Source organism: Hibiscus syriacus, unplaced genomic scaffold (assembly GCF_006381635.1).
Source record: "Hibiscus syriacus cultivar Baekdansim isolate YM2019G1 unplaced genomic scaffold, ASM638163v2 tig00110183_pilon, whole genome shotgun sequence".
Classification (NCBI taxonomy): Eukaryota; Viridiplantae; Streptophyta; class Magnoliopsida; order Malvales; family Malvaceae; genus Hibiscus; species Hibiscus syriacus.
Window position 1 is genome coordinate 684,692 of NW_024062614.1, and position 24,545 is coordinate 709,236.

At 38.7% G+C, this 24,545-nt stretch overlaps 1 protein-coding gene across 1 annotated transcript in view; it reads left to right on the top strand.

The window, feature by feature from the left end:
- The window catches only part of LOC120217101 (DExH-box ATP-dependent RNA helicase DExH1-like), a 38,340-nt gene that overhangs the window by 6,200 nt on the left and 7,595 nt on the right, over nt 1–24,545 (top strand). The window contains 2 exon segments of the mRNA XM_039214307.1: nt 4,031–4,123; nt 4,522–4,736. Coding sequence (XP_039070238.1) covers nt 4,031–4,123; nt 4,522–4,736 — 308 coding nt within the window.

Sequence of the window (24,545 nt, forward strand, 5' to 3'; positions counted from 1 at the left end):
CTGCTGGAGAATAGGGATTAATTGGGGGCCGAAGCCGTTTAGACTGTTTAATTATATGTTGGGGAGGAAGGGTTTAGCGAATTGTTGACAAACGAGCTGCTCAAACTGGGAGCAGGAAAACTTGATGCCATCTCCAAAATACTTAACCGGGTGAAGGATGTGGTAAAAAATGGTCTGGTAAAGATTATCTTCAATTACCAGGAAAAATCAGAACGTTGGAGTCTGTGATCCAGGATATGGAATTAAAACTGCAACAGGGTCTTTCTTGATTTCAATGAATTCTATTGTTGAAGCAAAGAGAGATTTATGGGAGTTACAAAAGAAGGAAAGAATCAATCTGGATGCAAAAGTCGAGATTGAATGGAGACTGGAGGGTGATAAGAACACAAGGTTTTTTCATAACAGTGCAATAATTAGAGGGAGGGTAAATTGCATTAAAGCCCTCAAAGTGATGGGGAAGTATAGAAGATCCTAGGTCAGTTAAAGCTTCAGTGATGGAGTTCTCAAGAGGTTGTATAATAAAAAAAAACACCCTGGAGGCAGAGGAATTAAATCTGGACTTTTTAGGCTCTCGGAAGGTCAGTGTTTAGCATTGGAGAAGCCTTTTTCTGAAGAGGAAGTTTGGGAAGCTATTGTTCATCGGATATCAACAAAGCTCCGGGTCCGGATGGTTGAACTTAGGGTTTTTTAAGAAGTTTTGGAATATTTGAAGGATGATATGATGCGATTTTTTAGGGATTTCTATTGGGGAAGGAGTGGGAGCCGAAGGTGAATTTTTCCTTCATTTCTCTTATCCAAAGAAGGCAATCCGGAGGGGTTGGAAGACTTTAGGCCAATTAGTCTAGTGGGAGGTCTATATAAAGTTATTTCTAAGGTCTTAGCTAGATGGCTGAGTTCGTGTATTAATGATATTATGAGTCCGTCCCAATTTGCTTTTATTCCGGGGAGGAACATCTTGGACTGCTCTTTTTGCAAATGAGAGCATTGATTTTTGGAGAAAAGAGGGCTGAAGGAGAGTCTTCAAGGTGGATTTTAAGAGAGCATGACTTGGTGGATTGGAAAATCCTGATACAAAAATGAGTAAAATGGGGTTTGGTGATAAGTGGAGGAGTGGATGTATCATGCATGTCAACTGCTGAGATTTCGATTTTAGTAAATGGGTTCCTACGGAGAAATTTCATTCATCCAGGGTCTGAGACAAGGATGTTCGCTTTCACCTATGCTTTTCAACTTGCTGCTGAGTTGCTGCTTTGTTGTCAACTAAAGCAGTGGATTTGGGATTGTTTTTTGGGGTTTGAATTAGGTGTGCAAGACAGAGCATTCAAACTGTCACATCTTCAATTTGCGGATGATCTTATAATTTTCAGTAAAGGCTCTATTCATAGTTGAGGAATGTTAGAAGAGTGTTACTCATTTATGAGCTTCTGGTGGGGTTGAAGTTAAATCTAGGCAAAAAACAGGATTTTTGGAGTAAATGTTGAAGATGGGGAGTTAGCTACTTGGACAGACGTATTGGCTGCTCGGTAGGATATCTTCCATCGGAATATTTAGGACTGCCTTGGGGTACAAGAGAAATTCGCTGCTGTGGGATCCTATAGTGGCGAGATTTCATGGTAATTGAGTGGCTAGATAGCTAAATCGTTGTCAATAGCGGGGTAGTATTGGTCAAATCGGTGCTTTGCTCTCTACCGATCTATTTTCTGTCTATGTTCAAATTCCAGCTACTGTGCTACTTAAACTTAACTCTATCATGGACAAGGAAAAAATCCATTGGGTCAACTGGAAGTCGGTTACTAAACCAAAGAAATTGGGGGTCTAGGGGTCCCTAATCTAGCACTAATGAACCGAGCCTTACTAGGGAAATGGGTATGGAAGTTTACTTTTGAAAAAAAGTCTTGGTGGAAGAGAGTAGTTGTGCTGTTTACAATCTGGATCCGAATTCCATTATTTTGGGGAATTCGTGGTCAGCTCGTGCATTGTGGATTTGGAAAGGTTGTGGTGAAAAACTTCTTCAACAATGATGATTTTGGAGATTGTCTTAGAAGGAATATGCGTTGAAGGCTGGAAATGGGAAGCTGTGGAGTTTTGGAATGATGTATGGTTGGGTGATGATCCTTGAAAATGTTGTTTCCTAGACTTTATGTTTTATCAAATAATAGAGCGGGCAAAGTGACGGAGTTTATGGTGAAGATTGCCTCGGGTTGGGTGTGGGGACATCCAAATGAAAGGAACTTGGTGATTGGGAAATTGAACAGTGGTTGCAGTTGATCACTATATTGAATAATACCTTTATTTTTCCTGAAGATGATTGTTGGATTTGGTTAGGGATAGGGAATGAACTTTCACAGCAAGTCTTGTATAAACTCTTTCTTTGACCATGGTGAAAAACTTCTTCAACAATGATGATTTGGAGATTGTCTTAGAAGGAATATGCGTTGAAGGTGGAAATGGGAAGCTGTGGAGTTTTGGAATGATGTATGGTTGGGTGATGATCCCTTGAAAATGTTGTTTCCTAGACTTTATGTTTTATCAAATAATAGAGCGGGCAAAGTGACGGAGTTTATGGTGAAGATTGCCTCGGGTTGGGTGTGGGACATCCAAATGAGAAGGAACTTGGTTGATTGGGAAATTGAACAGTGGTTGCAGTTGATCACTATATTGAATAATACCTTTATTTTTCCTGCTGAAGATGATTGTTGGATTTCGGTTAGGGAATAGGGAATGAACTTTCACAGCAAGTCTTGTATAAACTCTTTCTTTGACCAAGGTCGAATTGGGAAAAGAATATTTGGACAGGTTTAGCTCCTCCAAGGGTGGAAATGTTTGTTTGGCAATTAGTGCAGCAAAGAGTACCGGTTAAAGAGGAGTTAGCTAAGAGAGGTGTTGCAGAGATTGTTGATCAGCTTTTGTGTTTGTGTGGTTGGGAGGTGAAATCAATTTCCCATTTATTTCTGCATGTAGGGTTGCGTGGGGTCTGTGGTCTTCCTTCTTGAAAATGTGGAATGTGTCGTTGGTGATTCCAAAGTGTACCATGGACTTTATATTTTGTGGGATGATTTTATGACTAACTCTTTGATTTGGAAATTCATTCCTAGGGAAGTGATGTGGTCGGTCTGGAAATGTAGAAATGAGATTATCTTTCAGAAAGGAAAGCTGGATTTGGTCAGATTATCCTTCATTGTTAGATTTAGAGTGGCTTCCTGGTTTAGTGCTCGTTTCAAGGATGTGGGCATTCCTTAAGATTCTCTTGTAGGTGATTTGAAACTTGCAGATTCGGCAGACAGATCAGGAAAGGGTTGCTATCAATCAACTTGCTGGGTTCCTCCACCGGATGGGTTTCTAAAGTTAAATGTTGATGGAGCGATGGTTTTGGGTGGGAAAAGGAGGTATTGGTGGTCTAGTTCGGGATAGCAGTGGACTATTGCTACAGTGGTTCTCTGAATCAGTAGGGGGTGGTCTTCCTATCTGGCAGAGTTGTTGGCAATTAAAAGAGGGATTTGTCTTATGGAGGAGTTGGATTTGTCCCAAATCAGAGATTATCGTGGAATCAGACTCATCTAACGCTCTGAAGTGGATCCAGAATCCGGGTTTAAGCCCCCCTATGCATCTATCCTTGGTGAAGGATATAGTTTCGAGTTTGACCGGAAAAAAGATATTTAGGCATATTTTGAGGGCGGCAAATGGTAAGCTGACAAACTAGCTAAAGATGGGATAGGGTGATTTTGGGTTATATGATCGTGCTGAGTAGTAGGAATTGTATTTCCTGTTTGTTAGGTGGTTTGTTTTAAGTCTTATGTTCTTCAGTTGAAAGTTTAGGAGTTTGTTCATCTTTGTAATTTGGCTCTTGTGAATAAAGTTTCATGGCACTCTTTTCCTCCTTTGTTCCGTCATGTTACTTTTATAACATGGCAGGGCTTGAAGGAGGTTTTAATGAGGCCTACTTTCTATAAAAAAACCCACTTAAAGTTTAGGAAGTTTTGTTCTTTAATTCTGTTAGGTACTAATGACATTTTGACATTTCCTTATGTAGGATGTGGACATTGATTCTGAATATAAGAGTTACAGTGCAACTACAAGACATTCACTTGAAGCATGGTCTGGTTCACAGATTGATTTGGGACTGGTATAATTTCTGAAGTCAGTTAAGTCTGGAACTTGCCCCCCGCGCTTGAAAGGAAATTTCCTTTTATGTGATGCGACCTTTTAATTATCATTTGATTGGATGTTTGTTTTCTTATTGCTTTTCTTTTGGGTCTGCCATTTTCATGGTTAGCCTCCACGGTTGAAAGGTGATTTTATGTAATCCGACCTTATAATTATCATTTGATTTGATGTTTGTTTTCTTTTATTTTTCTTTGGGCCTGCCATTTTCGTGTTTATAGGGAAACGAAATACCATTTTCCTTTTTCTCAAAAGAGAACATATGTTGGTGATACTACAATATCATTTTTGCAAAAACCTTTTAAACCATATTATTCGGCATTTGTGTCTATCATATTTACCATTGTTGGAAATTTCTAGGTGGAGGCCACAATTGAACATATTTGCCGCTTTGAAGCTGATGGAGCTATTCTTGTATTCCTCACGGGCTGGGATGACATTTCTAAGCTCCTTGACAAGATTAAAGTGAACAACTTTCTTGGGGACCTTAGCAAGTTTTTGGTTCTTCCACTACATGGTTCTATGCCTACCATTAATCAACGAGAGATATTTGACCGTCCTCCGCCTATTAAGCGGTAAGCATTTCTTTTATATTATTTTAAAAAATAAAAAAAAATTCTTGAAGGTGTATGGTGCCCTTGTCCTTTAGCAAATAGAATTATCTTTTAAATTTTTATTTTTTATTTTTCCTAGGTGTATACTTACTATATTTTTATAGGTAACATGAGACAGTTCATTTTTTGATAGGAATAGGAGGTCTCATTAAAAACCTCCTCATAGTTGCCTCTTGAGAAGAGGCAACTAACGGAAGGAGGAAAAGAGTACCTCAATATATTAATAAACCAGAATTACATACAACTATAATTTACAACATCACCCGAAATAAAATACCAAACATAACCACTAACACTAAGGACATTCAACCTATCCCATCCTTAGTTAACTTGTCTGCCACCCAATTACAAGCCCTAGGAATCAGCCTAACCATAATATCCCTACCAGAAATTACATCCCCAATTTCCCGAACCAAAGAACTGAAGACCGATGGAGCCTCAGAAGGCCTGAAAATCCAATCCACTGCAGTTTACAATCACTTTCGAGAAAGTCTTCCCTTCAACGCCCAATCCGAATGTAGAAATAGATCTATTCCTTCTTTAATGGCTTCAAACTCGGCAAACAGAGGAGGACCAGGTCCGACAGGCTTAGAGAATAGATCACGGTAGAGCCATTCGAATCTCTCAACAGACCTCCAATTCCACCCTGCAAACCATCACTCTAACAGCCCCATCCACATTGAATTTATAAAAATCAGGTGGAGGTGGATACCAGCAACAAATCCTTCTTCTTCTTGTGAAAATTGACTGCTAAACCATCTGCAAGCCTTGGATCCTATTAATAAATCTACCTGGATGTTAGCTTTAGGAAATTTAGCTAGGAACCATTTGGCCAACCTGAATCTGCAAATGAAGAACAGTGTAGAGCTCTCAAATTCCATTTTTCAAACACACTAAGTTCCTAGCCTTCCAAATCGACCACATAACAACACTCGGGATGAAATTCCAAATAGAAGAAGCCTTCAAACGACCATGAACTAAGTAGACGGGGGATCTTTAGGCAGAACAATATTAACTTTCCATAAATTGATGAACAAATTCCACAACTCCAAGCAACAGGACAAAACATAAATAAATGGTGAATTGTTTCTTCCTCCTTTGGCATAAAGGACATAATAACTCTTCCAAAGGAACACCTCTTTCTTCATTCCACTCTAACAGCTAATTTTTGGTGAGAAATTGTCATAAAAATGTTTCAACTTTTGGGAGAGCCAATCCAGCCAAACCCATTTCTTCCACTGAAAATTTCCTCCAGAGCTACGAATAAAGCTGATCTACAGGCCTTAACTGAGAACAAACCATCTCCACTCCCTGACCAAGTTAGAAAATCATCACACATCAGTCAAAACAATAATCAATCAAAGTCATTAGAGATATCCATTGATCCAATTCCCAATCGCATAAATTCCTCCTCAGACAAATATTCCAACTCCACAAATTATCATAGCAGCCAAAGTCCACAACTTTCCCCGTTTTGTTAATCGTAAAGAATAATCCTAGGAAATTGTTTTAAGGTGAAATTATTAGCCCAAATGTCTTCCAGAATTCGATTGATCTACCATTCCCCACTTGGATCTTGGATTTGGACCTCAAACAATTCCCAATATCATCTTTTTTCTCATAATTATTCACAATTCCTCTCCATATCCATGAATCTTCTGCTGGTTAGCAACCTTATAATTGAAGAGACAAATACTATTGTGCTTGCAGCAGATCATCTTCGTCCACTGAGATGTTTATCATTTGCAAACTTCCAAACCCACTTCCCCAGAAGCACTCTATTCGCCATCGACAAATCCAGGTCACCCAAACCACCCTCCTCGTACGTGACACACAATTTTCCAATTCACCCAATGAATCGCTTCTTCAAGGGATCGTCCCCCCAAAGGAATTTAGCCATCAGAGAATTCAACTTTTGGTTAATCTTTAGAGGGATTTTGAAAATAGAGAGGAAGAAAATTGGCAAGGACGACCTAACACTAATCTCCATGCCATCGATAATGATTTTGCTTTCTAGCCCTCTAATTTGCTATTGAACTTCTGCAGAACTGGTTCTCACAACAGATCCGAATTTCTGTAAGTACCTATTGGTAGACCAAGGTATGTCATAGGAAGAGCCCCCACACAACTTGCGATCGTAGCCCATTCCTTTATAACCTCCTCATCCATATTAACTCCAAATAACTTGCTCTTAGATAAATTAAGTTGGAGGCCTGACATTAAACCAAAGACCCTCAATACTCTCCTAATATTCATAATTTGGGCAGAAGAGTCCCTGCAGAAAAGTATTAAGTCATCTGCAAATTGTAGATGCGTCAAATGAAACTTATTTTCCGCCCTACCAACACTAAACCCTTCAAACAGAGCACAATCAGCAGCCTTGATCAACATTAGATTCAGTAATTCTCCAACAATATTGAACAGCATAGGAGACAAACTGCAGCCTTGTCTCAACCCTTTCCCCATCTTGAATTCATTAGTCGGAGAACCATTGACAAGAACAGAAATTGAAGCAGAGGAGATGCACAAATCAATCCCAGAAATCCACCTATCTCCAAAACCCATAATTCTCAGAAGTCTCAACAAGATCGGCCATTCCACCGAATCATAAGCCCTTCGAAAGTCCACCTTGAAAACAACACCTTTCCTCTCTTTTTTCCTCCAATCATCAATAACTTCATTAGCCAAAAAGGCACAGTCCAGTAGTTGCCTTCCGGGAATGAAGGCGAACTGAGACAGACTAACCAGAACATTAATAACAGCCGCAAGCCTTCTAGCTAGGACTTTGGAAATTATTTTATACAGACTGCCAACTAAGCTTATCGGTCTGTAATCTTCTATACCTTCAGGATTTCTGATCTTTGGAATCAACGTTAGGAATGAATGATTGACCCAATGCTCCCAGTTCCTTCCATTATAAAAGTCTTCGACAAATTTCATAATATATGGCTTCAGAGATGGCCAAAATTTCTTAAAGAAACCCATGGTGAAACCGTCTGGCGCCGGCGCTTTGGCACTATCCGAGTGGAAAATTGCCTCCCACACTTCTTGTTCTGAGAATCTAACTTCAAGAAGCTTCTTTTGATAATCTGTCAATTTAGCAAAATTCTAATCAATTTTGTCCACCTCTAGGGTGGTTACCGAGTTAAAATTGTCCTTGAAATAATAAAAAACAAAGCCTCTCAACTGATCCGGGTCTGAAACATCCTCAGCTACCTTCAATGAAGAAATAGTGTTAAACCTATTCCTATTTAAAGCACACATGAAAAAACTTTTTGTTTCTATCCCCCTCAATACTCCATTTCACTCTTGACCTCTGTAACCAAATGTTCTCCTCCTTCCTATGCAAATTCCACAGCTCCTTCCTCGAAACAACCAGCAAGTCCCGTTCTTGAAAAGAAGTCCCCTCTTCCTGTAGCTTCAATTCCAGACCATTAATTCTGGCTTCTAATTCAGAAATATCATCGAAAAATCCCCTGTGATTATTCCTTGGCCAATTCCTAATAGCCTGCTTAGTTCCTCAAAGCAGTGAAACAGACCCCTACCACCAATACCCTTCCTTAGATTTGATAATGAAGACTCCACCACCCCAGCAAACCCATCTTCCTCAAGCATGTAATTATAGAACCGAAACAGCTTAGGACCCCAATTATTGCATTCTTCTACCAACAAAAATGGATTGTGATCCGAAAGGGATTTAGGAAGCATTTTTTGGATCACATTTGGGAACTGATTTAAAAATGAGCCACTAATCAAAAATCTATCCAGCCTTACCCATATAGGTAACTCTCTATTATTGCACCATATAAATCGCCCCCTACTAGAGGTAGATCCATCAGATTTGATGACTGAATAAAAGACCTAAGCAGATCCATAGAGTGCCAATTCTGAGTAAACCCACATTTCTCCTCAGGGTCTAGATAAGCATTAAAGTCCCCCCCAAGCAGACCGGCAAGTTGATGCTTTGAACAACACACAAAAAATCCCTAAAAAATTCCTCTTTATCAGCCTCTACTGATGGACCATACACATTGATAATGACATTCAAAATTGCTCATCTTGAACTTCCCTGATAATGCCATAAATCTACTACTGTTAATCTGTGCACTAACCTCAAAGTAATTCTCATTCCATAAACATATTAGACCTCTTGCCGAACCATCAGCTGGAAAAAAACAACTACCTCTGAGCAGATTACCCCCAAGCTTTCTTGTTAATCCACTTCGACAGACATTCAGTTTTGATTCCTGAAGTAATAAAATAGTCGGCTTTCTCTAAGAACCAACCTCGACATGCCCTGATTTTTCAGACTTCCCAAGCCCCCTAATATTCCATGTAATCATTTTCAGTTTGACATTTGGTTTAATAACATTCAACACCATATTCAATCCACAAGGTACAATCAGGAGGCCTTTCCAGTCCCCAACATCTCCATCTTGAAAATCTCTTCCTCTACAATTGACTCCCCCCTTTAAAAGAAATTCCCAGCATGTCACAACTTCCCTAGTATATTCCGCTTCTTGCCTGGCTTGAACAAAGTCTTGAATGGCTGAGACACCTCCCTAGCGTGTTCCACCGACTCCCTGTCCATGCTACTAGACACCCTCCTATATATTCTATCATGAAATCTTACTTCCACTTCACCCTCCGAACATACGCTACCCGAATGACAGGGAGCAATTCTGAACCTTCTCCTGTTCATTAAATTTTTTGACCGAGGAAAGCCCTGACCAAATTTTTTGTAGATTACAAACTGCTCTCCTTATCTAAGCATCTGCCATCCACCTCATGGTCAGCAGATACACTATTCCTATGAAAGTCCATCTGTCTATGAGAATTTAGCACTATATCCTCAAGTATACTCCTCTGTTCGATAGCCTGCTCTACAATCAATTCGACGCCTTGCTCAACTTGTACCAATTCCTTTCTCCCCCCCCTGAAATTATAATCACTTGCCTAGGGTTATCAACTTCTACAGGAACCAAAGGATTGACTAAACTGTTATGGGCTGAAAAATGAGTTTATCTCCAATCCTTTTTACATTATATGCAGGCCCAGAAGGATAGATTTTCATTGTAAAGTTTAAGGAAGCCTCATTAACATCAGATTGGGTTTTTTCAACGGGAGAAATACTTTCTCTTAGACCTAGCCCCACGTGACCTCCTACTTGGAAAGACCTATCTTCCATAGAAACTGACAGCCCACCATTGGACTTTTCTGCATTTGACTTTCTTGAAATATCCTGACCCTCAGTAACTCCATTCATACCACTATTATGGCCATTATTCAGCCAAGAAATAACTTTATGCGAAGAAATCTCTGCAAAATCTTCTCCTTCAACTGCTCTTTCTGGAACATAATCCTCCTCTGACTCGGATAGGACAAATCACTGTTCACCTTGTTTGAAAATTTCTCTTACATCTTCCTCCCCAGTTCCTTCGGCTGGATCAACACTGACCCCATGAGAATCTTAACTTTGAAAGATCTACCATAAGAACCTATAGTAACCATTTCTGGAACATCGAAGGGACTCTCCACCCGTAATAAAACCTTCGCAGACGAAAGATCATATCTCATCTTTGATTCTTCCTTAAAACAAATGAACCTTCCCCAATCCCCAGTAAGCTTCTCCAAGAAAGCCTCATTCCAGCACAGTAAAGGCAAACCACACAGTTCTATTTGGCACAAAGCCAAAGGAACTCCATTCTCATTTACTGCTGGAGCTAACCAATCGAAACACAAGGACAACTCTTCCTTCTCGTTCTCCCAAGCATAAGAAAATTCATCAACAGAATCGAAAGTGATGATACAAGCCTTCCAAGCATAACCCCATCTCGACACCTTGATTCCCAATCCCTCTATCTCCAAAGCTTCCTTTACCGACTCATAATCATAAGATGATTTCATTATTCTTGTTAATGATTGTTTCACCCACATGAAATTGTCTGTCGCAATATGCATCTCCTACAAGTTCCTCACACCAGTAACATTACGTTGCTACACTCCACAAACATCTCTGACTCTTGTTCTCTTCTCTTGTTTACATCAGACCTCGCTACTTACTATACGTTCTGCCATCCTTGAAGCTTTGCAACGACTTTGCCTTTAACCCATTTAAAGCCAGATCCTGCTCTCTTGACTTGATACTTAGCATACTCTTCCCATCATCAACCTCCTTCTTAGTTCCCTTCTGATACTTAGCAACCCCTACTGAAAGTCTCCTCCCTTCAAACCATCTCCCATTCACAGACTGGATAGCTTTTTCCCTACTTTCATCAACAAATTGGACAAAAGCGAACGTCGAGGACTTATACTTTGATTTCTCTAAAACCGCGGAATGAATATTCTCAAAATCTGACCATAAGGGCTAAAAAACTCTCTAAGCACACATCTTGAAACCCTCTTACTAAGATTATCAATGAACAATGTCCATTCCTCAGCAGAAGCAATGGACTTTTTCGAGTTTTCTGCATTTCTCTCTCTACCTATCTCACTCATCTGCACTTCTCTAGCTAGACTTTTATTCGTATGACTCTCTCTACCACTGACAATTTTGATAATGATAACATTAGACAGTTCATAAACTTGCTTGTCTTACAATCATGATATCTTCTCGTGTTAATTTTATGGTCATATAGTATGGCTATAATGACCTATGGAGTTTACTGAAAAGAGGAGAGAGTTTACCGGAAGAGAGTTGTTTTTCTTTGCTATTCCTCTGTTATTCTAATAAACAGACCAAATCAGACCTATTAAAATAGGTTGAATTACAACAGTAGAGTTCTACTAGTACTTGCTGCAACATGAGTCATGCTAGGTGTTTACTTATCTAAACAGATAACTATCTTATCTTCTACTTAGATAAATCTAAAATACAAGTTCAATACAAAGTAAAATACTAAATACAAGTTGCTCAGAAAGGATCAATTATTGAGGATTTTTTTTGGCATTTTCAGGGGATAGTCTTATCAATTGTAATTTGAAGGCATTTTATTGTATGAATTTTATATCAATAAAATGAGGTACTCTTTTCCTCCTTCCGCTAGTTGTTCCTTACCTATCGGAAAGGATCAATTATGAAGGGGGTTTTTAATGAGACCTCCAACTTTTATCAAAAAAATAAATAAATACAAGATGCTCAGCTTTATCCTACACTCCCCTCAAGCTGGATAGTATATATCATATAATCCTAGCTTGGACATGAATCTATCAAAATTAACTCTTGGAAGAACTTTGGTGAGAATATCAACTAGTTGCAGTTGAGTAGGAACATAGCTTAGTTTGGCTATCCTATTATTGACTCTATCAATCTCTACATGCTTAGTTCTGTCATGGTGAACAATATTTTTTAGAAATACTTATGGCAGATTGGTTGTCATCTTTGCACCTTGAATTGATTATTAAAGTCAACCTTTAATTCTTTTAATAATCTTTGAATCCACATTCCTTCACAAATTCCCAGTGCAAGTCCTCGTAACATAGCTTTTGCAGTGCTTGAAACTGTTGATTGCTTCTTACTCCTCCATCTCTTAGCTTTCCCACTAACCTTTGGTATTGTTCTTTATTAACTTGTACTCCATCTCTTAGCTTTGAGTTGGGATCCATGGGTGTTTTTGCTAGTTTACACCCAAGCATATCATTCTCTTTTAGGAAGTCCATAATGTGTTTCTTGATGAGATCATAATCCCAGCTTTTGATTGATCAAAAATACTTGAGTATCAAGATCTTTGATTTCAAAATCAGCAGCAAGTTGACTTTTTAGCTTACTGATTTTTTCAAAGTCATCTCCTGTTATGATAAGATTTTTTTATATAAGTAGGAGATCTCATTAAAAACTCCCTTCATAGTTATCCCATCCCACAAGGGAAAATAACAGTTAGCTGAAAGAGGAAAAGACTCAATTTTATTAAAAGTCCAAAGAAACATAATAATCCTTTTACAAATCCAAAACTACATCCCTCGAAGTACAATTAAAGCACCCAAAAGTTCCCTATAATTCACCCTAGCCTTTCTTTAGCTAATTTATCAACCTCCCAATTACTACATCTAGGAATCAACCTAAGGATTATATCCCTAGACTTTACAAGAGTCTATTTCCTTGACTAGATTGTTGAAACAGGTAGGAACAGAAGTAGACAACTTTATCCAATTCACTACAGTTTTACATTCATTTTCCACTATCAATCTACCCTTACCTACACAAAAAGAAGAGAAGAAGAACTCAATGCCTTTTCTTAATGCCTTCAATTCAACCAACGGGGAGGATCAGGTCTGACACATTCCGAAAATGAGTCTAGAGTGATGTTGGAAGTCTCTATTAAAATACCCCTTGCCAACCAGTCCTTTATTGTACCATCAACATTCAATTTGAAGAAGTCCACTAGGGGAGGGAGCCATCTTTGCAGTGGCTTGCACTGGACCCCTTTGAACAGGATCTTATCTGCTAGGGAGGTGTCACCAATCAGCGAATCCACTAAGATGGGGGCGTAAGGGAACTTGGCCAAAAACCACTTTGCCAATTTGAATCTAATGATAAAGAAAAGAGAAGCCCTGTCTAATTCCCGTTTATCGAAAACGATAGAGTTTCTAAACTTCCAAATAAACCAAAGTAGTACACCCAGGATGAATTTCCAAATGGTTGACTTTGGCACCAAATCAACCCAGGAAGTAAGGAGTGTTGGAAGATCATGAGGCGGTGCCGAGGAGACCTCCCAAAACAGTAAGAATTTGTTCCAGAGTTCCCAAACTACCGCACACGATATATACAAATGCTGGACAAATTCTTCAACCTGTTTGCACAACGGGCAAAGAAAATCGTCTGCCAAGGGAACCCTTTTTTTCTTCAACTCAGATTTCATAGCCAATTTTTCATGAATTGCTTGCCACAAGAAAGTTTCCACTCTTGGAGGAACAAACCCCATCCAAACCCATTTCTTCCAAATAGGATTCTCATCAGGAAACTTAGGAAGAGTCGGCCTACAAGACTTCACCGAAAACAACCCATCTCCCTTCCCAGACGAAGAGAGGAAATCAGCTTTATCCTGCTCAATTTCCTCGTAAGTTCCATCAACTGCTTCAATTCCGAGTCACACAAATTTCTTCTTGTTTGTACTTCCAAGACCAGCTTGTGGAATCATAAATGCCGAATTCGACCACTTTGCCCCTTTTGTTTGTTGACAGCGTGAAAATCCTGGGAAATTGAATTTTCAAAGGGGAATCATCTATCCATCCATCATTCCAAAAGGAAATTGACTTACCATTCCCACTTGAAACCGAGAATGATCCCATAAGCACTCTCCAACCATATCTTTTTTCAGGTAATTATTTACTATTCCTTTCCAAATCCAGGAATCTTGGGGAGATTGCAACTTGTTGATTGTCATAGAATTATTGTCAACATTATGCCTACTGCAAATGCAAATCAAACTCTTCCACATGGATTCTTTCTCATTTGCAAACTTCCAATTTCATTTCCCCTGCAAAGCCCAATTAGTTAAATTCAAGTCAAGAATTCCCAAGCCTCCAAACTCCCTCGGACGACAAACCATTGGCCAATTCACCCAATGAATACGATTCTTCTCTGTTCCACCGCCCCTCCTGTTGTGATAATGTCATTAACATAAACAATAGAGATGATCTTTTTACCTTTTGATGAAATCTTCAAGAACAATGTGTGTTGTATCCGTAGTTAATTGCATCTTTGGTAAACATGTCAAACTATGCACGAGGAGATTGTTTTAGCCCATACAATGACTTCCTTAGCTTGCAAACTTTGTAACCATTTTATGTCTAATTGGTGAAGATGTCAATCTTCGTTTATTGCTAATGATAGTAATACTCGAACTGTGTTTAGCTTAGCAACATGTGCAAAGATCTCCTGATAATCAATGCCATATGATTGGGTGAACCCTTTTGCCTTCAGTCTTGCTTTGAATCTTTCAATACTCCCATCAACCTTGTATGTGACTCTGAATATCCATTTGTAGTCTATTATTTTCTTTCCTTTTGGTAGTTTAGTGAGTACCCATGTTCAATTAATCTCTTCAACAACCTTTTTCCATGTTGGACGTTTTAGTGCTTTTTGGATCGACTTTGGAATCTATATGCTGTCAAGAAATGTAGTGAATGCTCTATAGGATGGTAGTAATTTTTCATACCCTACATACCTCTCAATATGATAATTAGTGTACTTTTGAACACCATTTCTCTTAGCAATAGACATGTATGAGTTATAATTGAAGAAACAACATTTTACTATGTGAAGATTCCATACCTGTGTTAATTACTATCTCTGAATAGGACAATTAGTGCACTTTCGAACACCCTTTGTCTGAGCAATAGGATATCAATTATCAATAAAAGGAACAACAGTCTCACTATGTGAAGATTCCATACTTGTGTCAATTTCTGAGGCAGATGGATCTAGTTCAAGTTCTTGGCAATTTCTTGTATGTGTGATGTCTTCTATATTCTATGTAGGTCGACCCTTCCTAGTAAAGACACATAGTTCTTGATTTGTTTCAAGTTGAGTTTTGGATGGTGTTTTATTTTGTGGAGTTTGCTTGAATGGTGTTTTGGTTGGAGAGTCTTGAGAAGGTAAGTCTATTGGTTTTGATGAAGGTGGGTCTTTTTGATTGGTTTCTGGTTTAGTGGAAGAAGTAATATATGTGGACCGAGAATGTTGAAGGTTGTCCTAAAGCTGAAATTCCTTGATCCCCCCCCCCCCCCCGAATTTCAGTTTTGGTAAAACAAGGTTGATTTTCAAGAAATGTGAGGACCATAGAGGTATACGTTTTCTGAGTGAGTGGGGAGTAACATTGTAGCCCTTTTTATTAGAAGAATAGCCTACGAACACACATTTGATAGACTTAGGATCAAGTTTGGTTTTATACCTGTGGTGGATGCGAACAAACGTGGAACAACCAAATACTTTCAGGGAAAGATCAAAGAAAAACTGAGGAAATTGCTCTAGGAGAACATCACGAGGTCTTTTGAATTCTATAACTTTGCTAGGCATTCTATTAATAATAGGTGGCAGTAAGGACGGCTTCCCCCAAAATTGTTTGGGAACACTCATGGAAAACATGGTAGACCTACTGACCTAGCAACTTCTATCGGATGTCTATTTTTCCTCTCGACTATCTCATTTTGTTGAGGTGTGTTAACACGAGAACTAACATGAATTATCCCTTTTTCTCTAAAGTAAGCTCTTAAGGTTGTGGTCAAGTATTCACCCCCATTGCTTGTTTTGAGGATTTGAATTTGGCTCTTGAATTGGCTTTCAACCATACTATAAAAAGATTTGAATATACCACAAGTTTTAGATTTTTCTTTCATAAGGAAATGTTGTCCTAGGATGATCATTTATAAATGAGAGGAACCTTCCAGCCCCATTAATATTTTTTACTCTTGAAGTGCCCTAAATGTCAAAATGAATGATACGGAGTTTAGGGGTTATAGGGTAGACTTGATGAGTATGTTTTGTAAGTTGGAATATTTGACAAAAAAAGATTTTGGGATCTTTATTGACAAATAACTTTGGAAACAACTTTGCAAGATATTGAAAATTGAGAGAACTATCAAAATACATTAGAGTGATCAACATAAGACCATTGTGAGGAAAAAAAGAGTTAAATCCTCTGATCAGAAGACTCAAATGCAAAAAGATATAGCTAGAAGCTAACCTCATAAAGATCGATCTCTTCATCAGGAGCATACCCTAATTGTTTCAGATTCCAAATAAGGTAGGAAAAAAGTCTTGAGAGATGGGAGAGAGAAAAGTTGAAAGGGAAAATAGATTCCGACGAGGTCTGGAAGGCTTTTGTCGATAATCTTAGTAGGAGAGTTTCTCGACATGAGCTAAGGGGTATTTTTCGTCTCAGGGAACTGTGGAGAGTTTTCATCCCAAAAGAAACTAGAAATCCAAAATATAGATTTTCCACTTTCGCATTTGTTCAGTTTGAGAGGGAATCTGGTTTGAAGAGGGCAATCGATATGTTAAATGGTTCACTGATAGATGGGAGAAGGATTACAGTTGGATTTGCAAAATACACGGATGTTCGTCCAAGGAAAAAGGTAAAGAATAGTCCAGTAAAGATGGCTCCAGATTCGTCTACAGCAGGACCTTCTAAGTCGAAAGAGGTAGATTTTTTCAGCAGGAGTGTTAGGGATGACAGAACGTACAAAGATGCTTTACTGACTAAGGATAGGAGGAACAATGCATTGGGATATAGGGAGTTATACTCTGAAGGGAGTCATAGGGAGAAAGCAAGGAAGAATGTTCTGGAAATGCATATTCCTTCTGAGAGTTCTAGTTGGGTCAAAAGATCTTTAACGGGGATTATTAAGCTTTCCTTTGATTTTAAGTCAGTTCAGGAGTCTTTCATTGATAATGGTTATGAAGTACAATTGTTGGTTGGGGTTATGTCTGAAATTCCTGTGCTATCATTTTCAAATCTCATGAAGAGATGATGGAGGCATGGACAAAGAAGAAAGATGAAATAGGCTTCTGGTTTGATAGATTGACCCTTTTACTGAATGAAGATGGAGTTCCAATGGTGTTTGCCAGGTTGAGTTAACTGGGGTTCCTCTGTTATGCTGGAATGAATCCTTCTTGGAACGAGTTGCTGGGAGATGGGGAAATATGGTAGAAATCCATGATTCTACTAAAAACAGGGATGATCTCACTTCTGTGAGGATTCTTATGAGAGTTGCAAGCCCTTTCGATGTTCCAGAATTCATTACTCTTGGATCTTATGGTAGATCGTATAGAGTCAATATCAAAATTGGATCGATCTATGAAGATTTAAAACCTTTTTTCAAATTTTCTCCGGTGGTCGGAGCAGTTGGGGAACAGTTTGGCGAGTTGAGGTATGAGGAAGGTGAAGATAGGGAGAAGTCAGAATATGAGGAAAGTTCAGTCAAATCAGCAGAGATATTCAGACAGAAGGTTGACTTGTTGATTGATGATGGTATTTCTTTCGGCTTAACACAATCTGATGGGGAAATACACTTTCAAAGATTTACTAAACATGGGAAGGGCATTAAAAGAGGATTGTCAGGTGTTCAGAATGGTGGGAATATCAAAGTAGGTGATTTTGCAGGTCTAGGTATCAGAAATTCAAATAATCCGGCTGATGGGTCAGAGGCCCAATCCGATGACAATGAGCTGTCTGGGTTGGAGGCTTCTAAGATAATTCCTTCTGGGCCAGCTTATAAATTAATAAGTTTGGTAAATTGGTTCAGAATAGGGGAATTGCAGAGGCTAGCAGTGTTAAAAAACAGTATAAGGGGTCCAGCTTTATTTCAGATTCGTCTGGCACTGAAGATATTGAGGCTTCTAAAACTAATTTTATGTTGATAGTTCCTAATTCAGAATTATTGAAGAGCCACTTAAGAGGTAGATCAATGGTTGTGCATAGAAGCTCGTTATCTACAAAAAGTGAGCCTTTAGAAAGAGGAAAATGGCCAGTTACAGAAGAGTTTATAGAAGATGTAGGGAGAGGAAATATTGGCATGGGGAGAATCAAAAGGGAATTAATGTTACAGAGGATGTTCTAGATCCAAAGAAGGTTAATGAACAGTTCTGCACGTCTGTTCAACAGATTTATACAACAGCAGAGTTTAATTTACAAGGCAGTGAGGAGACAAATTTAGCAGAAAAAGCTAGGGTTAGAAGTTTTGATGGAGAGCCTGAGGGTTGTGTTGCGGATAGACATTTGTCCAATTCCAATTCTGGCATTTCCAAGAAAAGGGCAAAAGGATTATTGGTAAAAGAAGCTTTAGAACATGTTAATATTTCTACAGCATCTTCTTCAAATTTTTCGGAGCTTTTGGATGAAGCAATAGCTACATGGCAAGTTAGTCAGATTTTGGGGGTTTCTTTTACACAGGGGAAGAAAGCTTTTCTGGAAAAAAATAATTAAATTAGAGAAAGGCTTGAATATGGCCAATTGAGTTGCCATATTGGGGAAGTCAGATTCTTCAATTATTATTCATGAAGGATAAATTAGCAATAATTTCATGGAATGTAAGGGGATTGGGAAAAAGAGAAAAACAGAGAGCAGTTCAGAGATTAGTTTCTAGCACATATCCTTTTTTCTTTGGCTACAAGAAACTAAAGCAGAGAAGATACAAAGGTCTTTTCTGAGAAGGAATGGGTTGAATATTTTTCAGGGTGTTATCGAATCTCTAGCTATTGATTCTTCAGGGGGATTATTATGTTGTTGGGATGACAATGTGTTTGAGACAGAAAATCACTGCATTAACAGAAGATACATTGCTGTTGTAGGGAAATTCATATTGAATCAGTTCAGAAGTGTTCTCATAAATGTTTATGAGCCTTCGATGGAGGAAGAAAAAGAAAGCTTTTTTAAAGAACTTAGTGTGTTCATTTCTGGACAAAATCTGCCGGTTTGTGTTGGAGGGGATTTTAACGTATACTTGTGTGAGGATGAGAAGGTGGGTAGACCTCAGAACAGGTTCTCAATGAGGATTTTCTCTCAGTTTATTTGGTCTTCAGGTTTAATTAATCTGCCTTTCAATGGGGGCAGGTTCACTTGGTGTAATAACCAAGATGATCCAACATTTGTTAGATTGGATAGGTTCTTGGTGGATGGTCAATTTTTGGCTACTTTTCCTGAGATAATTCAGTCACTTATTCCTAAATCCATTTCAGACCACAATGCTATTTTATTACAAGATGGAGGAATTGATTGGGGCAAAAAGCCTTTTAGACTTTTTAATTATTTGATGGAGGAAGATGGTTTTGAGGAAATGGTCAAACATACTATAACAGATGTAAGAAGCTTGGGAGAAAAGCTAGAATTCTAAGTATTTTGAAGAACTCTAAAGCAGCCATAAAAAAATGGGCAGGGAAGAAAAACCAGTTTCTGGGAGCTGCAATCTCAGATTTAGAAAAGAAAATTCAAAAGCTAGAGGAGGATGCCCAGCAGTTGCATGACAGTTCGATTCAGGGGATTGCTGATGAGCTAAGTGTTTGTAGATCAGAATTATGGAGACTTCATAGAATTGAGGAGCAGATTTGGTTTTAAAATTCTAGAAAGAAGTAGATTAATGATGGAGATCGAAACACAAGATTCTTTCATACTTGTGCTTGAGTTAGGGAGACAAAGCTGAATGTTTGCCATTCAGGTCTATGGAGGAAGTTAGGGGGTAATATTTGAAAGGTGGTAGCTTTAATCCTACCGAGGGCTCGGCTGGTGGACAGTTATTTATGTGGATGAAAACATTTTTGAGGTCACAGCAGAACATATCCAGAACAGATTCATGGCGTTGTCAGGGAAGTTCAAGTTGCTTAACTTTGAGTGTGTTATCATAAATGTATATGGTCCATCAGTAGAGGCGGATAAAGAGGAGTTTTTCAGGGAATTGTTGTGCTTTGTTCAAGGTCTAAATCAGCCAGTTTGTATAGGGTGAGATTTTAATGCATATTTAGATACCGAGGAGAAATGTGGAGTATCTCAAAATTGGCATTGCATGGATTTGTTTAGATCCTTTGTACAACACACTAATCTTGTGGATCTTCAGTTAGTTGGTGGAAGATTTACTTGGTGCAACAATAGAGATTATCCCACTTGGGTAAGGCTTGACAGATTTATAATTAGCAGCTCTTTCCTTAACAAATTTCCAAAAGTGATACAGAAAATGCTACCCAAGTCCCTCTCGGATCATAATCCGGTAGTGTTAGCAGAAGAATGCAACAATTGGGGACCGAAGCCTTTTAGATTTTATAATTACATGTTAGAGGAAGACGGGTTTGTTGGATTGGTTGAAAAGTCTTTGTCTAACCATATGATGGGTAATGGTAGAATGGGGCTGTTTTCTTTACTTCGAGGAACAAAACAGCAGATCAAGAAGTGGCCTAATAGGAATTTAAGTGGGATATCTGAAGGGATTTCAAAATTAGAAGGTAAGATTAATGGTTGGGAACTGAAGCTACAAAACGGTGGAATTTCAATGCAAGAAAGGGACATGCTGAGAATGGCTAGACACAAATTGTGGAAGCTGCACTGAAGAGAAGAGAGTATGTGGCTACAGAGATCAAGATTGAAATGGAGCAAGGATGGGGATAGGAACACGAGGTTTTTTCACTTAACAGCATTGAATAGAAACAGAATAAATTCTATTTCGTCATTGAAAGTTGCTGATGAAGAGTGTTCAGACCCGACTAAGTTGAAGGCCTTTGTTTATGATTATTTTAAGAAGAATTACAATTCTAAAGATACATTAGAGGTGGAAGAAATCAATTTCAATTTCATGAAATTAACAGAGGAGCAGAAGAATAGTCTGGAGGTTATATTTTCAGAACAAGAAGTGTGGGAAGCAGTTTTTCATTCGGACAGTGCCAAAGCCCCGGGTCCAGATGGTTTCACGATGGGCTTCTTTAAGAAATTCTGGCCTTTCTTGAAGGATCATCTTATGAAGTTTGTGAATATTTTCATAAAGGGAGGAGTTAGGAGCATGGGGTCAATCATGCTTTTATTACATTGATTCCTAAGAGACTTAATCCAGAAGGTATTGAAGATTATAGACCAATTAGCCTAGTTGGTACCTTATACAAAATTATTTCCAGAATCTTATCGAAAAGGCTGGTTTCAGTTATTAATGATCTTATTAGCCCCTCTCAGTTTGCATTTATTCCTGGAAGGCAGCTGCTGGATTGTGCTTTTATGGCCAATGAATCCATAGACTTTTGGAGGAAAAAAGGAAGGAAAGGAGTCGTCTTCAAGATTGATTTTCGTAGAGCCTATGACTCAGTCGAATGGCCAATTATTTTGAGATTATTGAAGATCATGGGGTTTGGGGAGAAATGGATTTCTTGGATTCGGTACTGTATTTCTTCTGCTTCAATTTCAGTTCTCGTTAATGGTTCTCCAACAGCAGAATTTCAGATGGGCAAGGGGTTGAGGCAAGGTTGTAGTTTGTCCCCTTTGTTGTTTAACATAGTTGGGGAACTCTTGAATTTAATGTTGTGTAAGGCTGCGAATCTAGGTCTTTTTGAAGGGTTTAGTATCGATAAGGAGGACAATACATTTAATTTGACTCATTTACAGTTTGCAGACGATCTTATTTTATTCTACAGAGATTCTTCAACTCAAATTCTCAATTTAAGGAGAGTTTTGAGGGTGTTTAGTCTAATTTCAGGGCTTCACCTCAATTTGTCTAAGAGTAAACTGTTTGGAGTTAATTTGGAAGAGGACATTGTCAAAGATTGGGCATCTGAAGCAGGTTGTGGGATGGGTTATTCTTGGTTTACCAATAGGTGCATTTAGAAATTCAGAAGTATTGTGGGAGCCAGTTCTGCAGAAAGTGTACAGCAGGCTAGCAGGTTGGAAAGTTTCCTCTTTATCGATGGCTGGGAGGGTGGTGTTGGTGAAATCGGTACTGTCTTCTTTACCTATTTTCTACCTTTCTATCTTTAAATTACCGTTGAAGGTTAATCAGAAACTAAACTCTATAATGGCTAGTTTTCTTTGGGGTGAAGGACAAGCCAAGAAACGGATCCATTGGATAAATTGGAATAAGGTGTGTCAACCTTATGACGAGGGTGGCTTGGGAATCTTGGACATGAGATTGGTGAATAGAGTATTGCTAGGGAAATGGGTTTGGAAGTATGCAAACGAGAAGGAGGCTCAGTGGAAAAAATTACTGTGTTGTAAGCTTAATGTCAGTAATTTATCCTTGCCAATATGCAATGCCGTTTCTTCTGTAGACTCTTGGATTTGGAGAGCTATTTTGAATAATTATGAGAAAGAGGATCGGATAGGGGAGTGCTTGAGGTCCAATTCGAAGATTCACGTAGGGAATGGTAGATCAATTGAATTTTGGAATGATGATTGGGTCAATGGCTCTTCCTTAAAGAGTCGGTTCCCTAGGATATTCGCTCTATCGAACAATAAAAAAGGAAAAGTGGCAGATTTTGGGTGCTTTGAAAATAATGGTTGGATTTGGAATATTCAGTTAAGGAGAAACTTATGTGACTGGGAATTGGATCAGTGGATGTCATTAATGCTTTTGATTGATAATATTCGCCTGACTGAATCAGTAGATGATTTCCTTGGGTGGTCGGGGAATGGTGATGGTTTGTTCTCGGTTAAGTCATGCAGAATTGCTCTTTCAAGCAGAAATGGAGATACTTTTCAGTGGAAGAAGTGAGTTTGGTCTGGTTTGGTACCTCCTAGAGTGGAAACTTTCCTATGGCAGATTTCTCATAGGAAAGTGGCTGTTAGAGTGGAACTTAAGAAGAGAGGAGTTAATCTGGAAAATGTCCAATGTCCATTATGTCATAACTTTGAGGAGTCAATTCAACATCTTTTTGTATCTTGTTCGGTTGCAATGGAGCTTTGGAATAGATTCATTAATTTTTGGGATATTTCTACAGTTTTGCCCCAAGATCCGGTTTCACTACTTTGTTCTTGGTCCTATATTTGGGAGTACTCTACCATCTGGAAGTTTATTCCTGGAGTAGTTTTATGGTCACTATGGAAAGCGAGGAATTCGATGGTATTTGAAAACTGGAATTTTGATAGCTCATCTCTGTTCTTTTTAACCAGATTTAGGCTGGCTAAATGGTTCTTAGCTAAATTTCCTCTTGTTAACATTCCTCTTGATGGGGATCCATCGCTTGCGGACAGAATCCATACTAAGATATCTAAGAAGAAGAAGGTTATTTGTTGGTCTCCGCCCCCTCATGATTTCTTTAAATTCAATGTTGATGGGGCAGTGAGAGGGGATGGGCTGCAGGGAGGAATTGGAGGAGTTTTAAAAGATTCCAATTGCTCTATTTTAGCCTCTTTCTCTATGGCTGTGGGACCAGTCCCTCCTATGTTAGCTGAGTTAAAAGCTATTAAGCAGGGAATTGATGTATTTCTTTCATCGGAGTGGGAAACGAAGGGAAGACTTATCCTCGAGAGTGATTGCAGGAAAGGTGTGGATTGGATCTTGATACCTATTTCTGCCCCAACGTTCTGTAGCTCTTTGGTTGAGGAAATTGGGGCCTATGTATCTGCTAGGGGTTTTATTATTAATTGGATTCCAAGGAGTTTTAATTGGGAAGCAGACAAGTTAGCAAAAGAGGGGATTGGTTGAGGTGTTGTGTCTGTTGTTGTAGTGTTATGTATTTTATCTAGGGAAGTTTATTATGTAAGTTGTATCTTGTGTAATTATGGGTTATTAATAAAATGAGGTACTCTTTTCCTCCTTCCGCTAGTTGCCTCTTTCACAAGAGCCAACTAAGAGGGAGGTTTTTAATGAGGCCTCCTATTCCTATAAAAAAAAAAGTTAAAAGAAAACAAAATGCGTTGAATGCTTTAATAGTTGATGGGAATATTACTCATGATCCAGCTGTTATCAAGGCCACTGTTAAAGATCATTTTTTCAAAATTTTCAATGATCGGTCTACTTTAGACGTTGAAGATATTGGGTTGGTTTTTCCTAGAATTTCCCTCGAACAAAGTATTCTTTTAGAGAAGGAATTTTTCAAGGAGGAGGTTTGGGAGACTCTAAAGTCTTGCAATAGTTATAAAGCTCCGGGGCTTGACGGATTGAACTTGGGATTTTTTAAAAGGTTTTGGTCTGTTCTTAAGGGAAACATTCTGCAGTTTTTTCACAGATTCTATGTGGGGAAAGATTGGGAACATGGTATTAACCATACTTTTATCACCCTTATTCCTAAGGGTTCTAACATTGGGAGCCTTGATGATTATAGACCTATAAGCCTAGTAGGATGAGTTTATAAGATTTTATCCA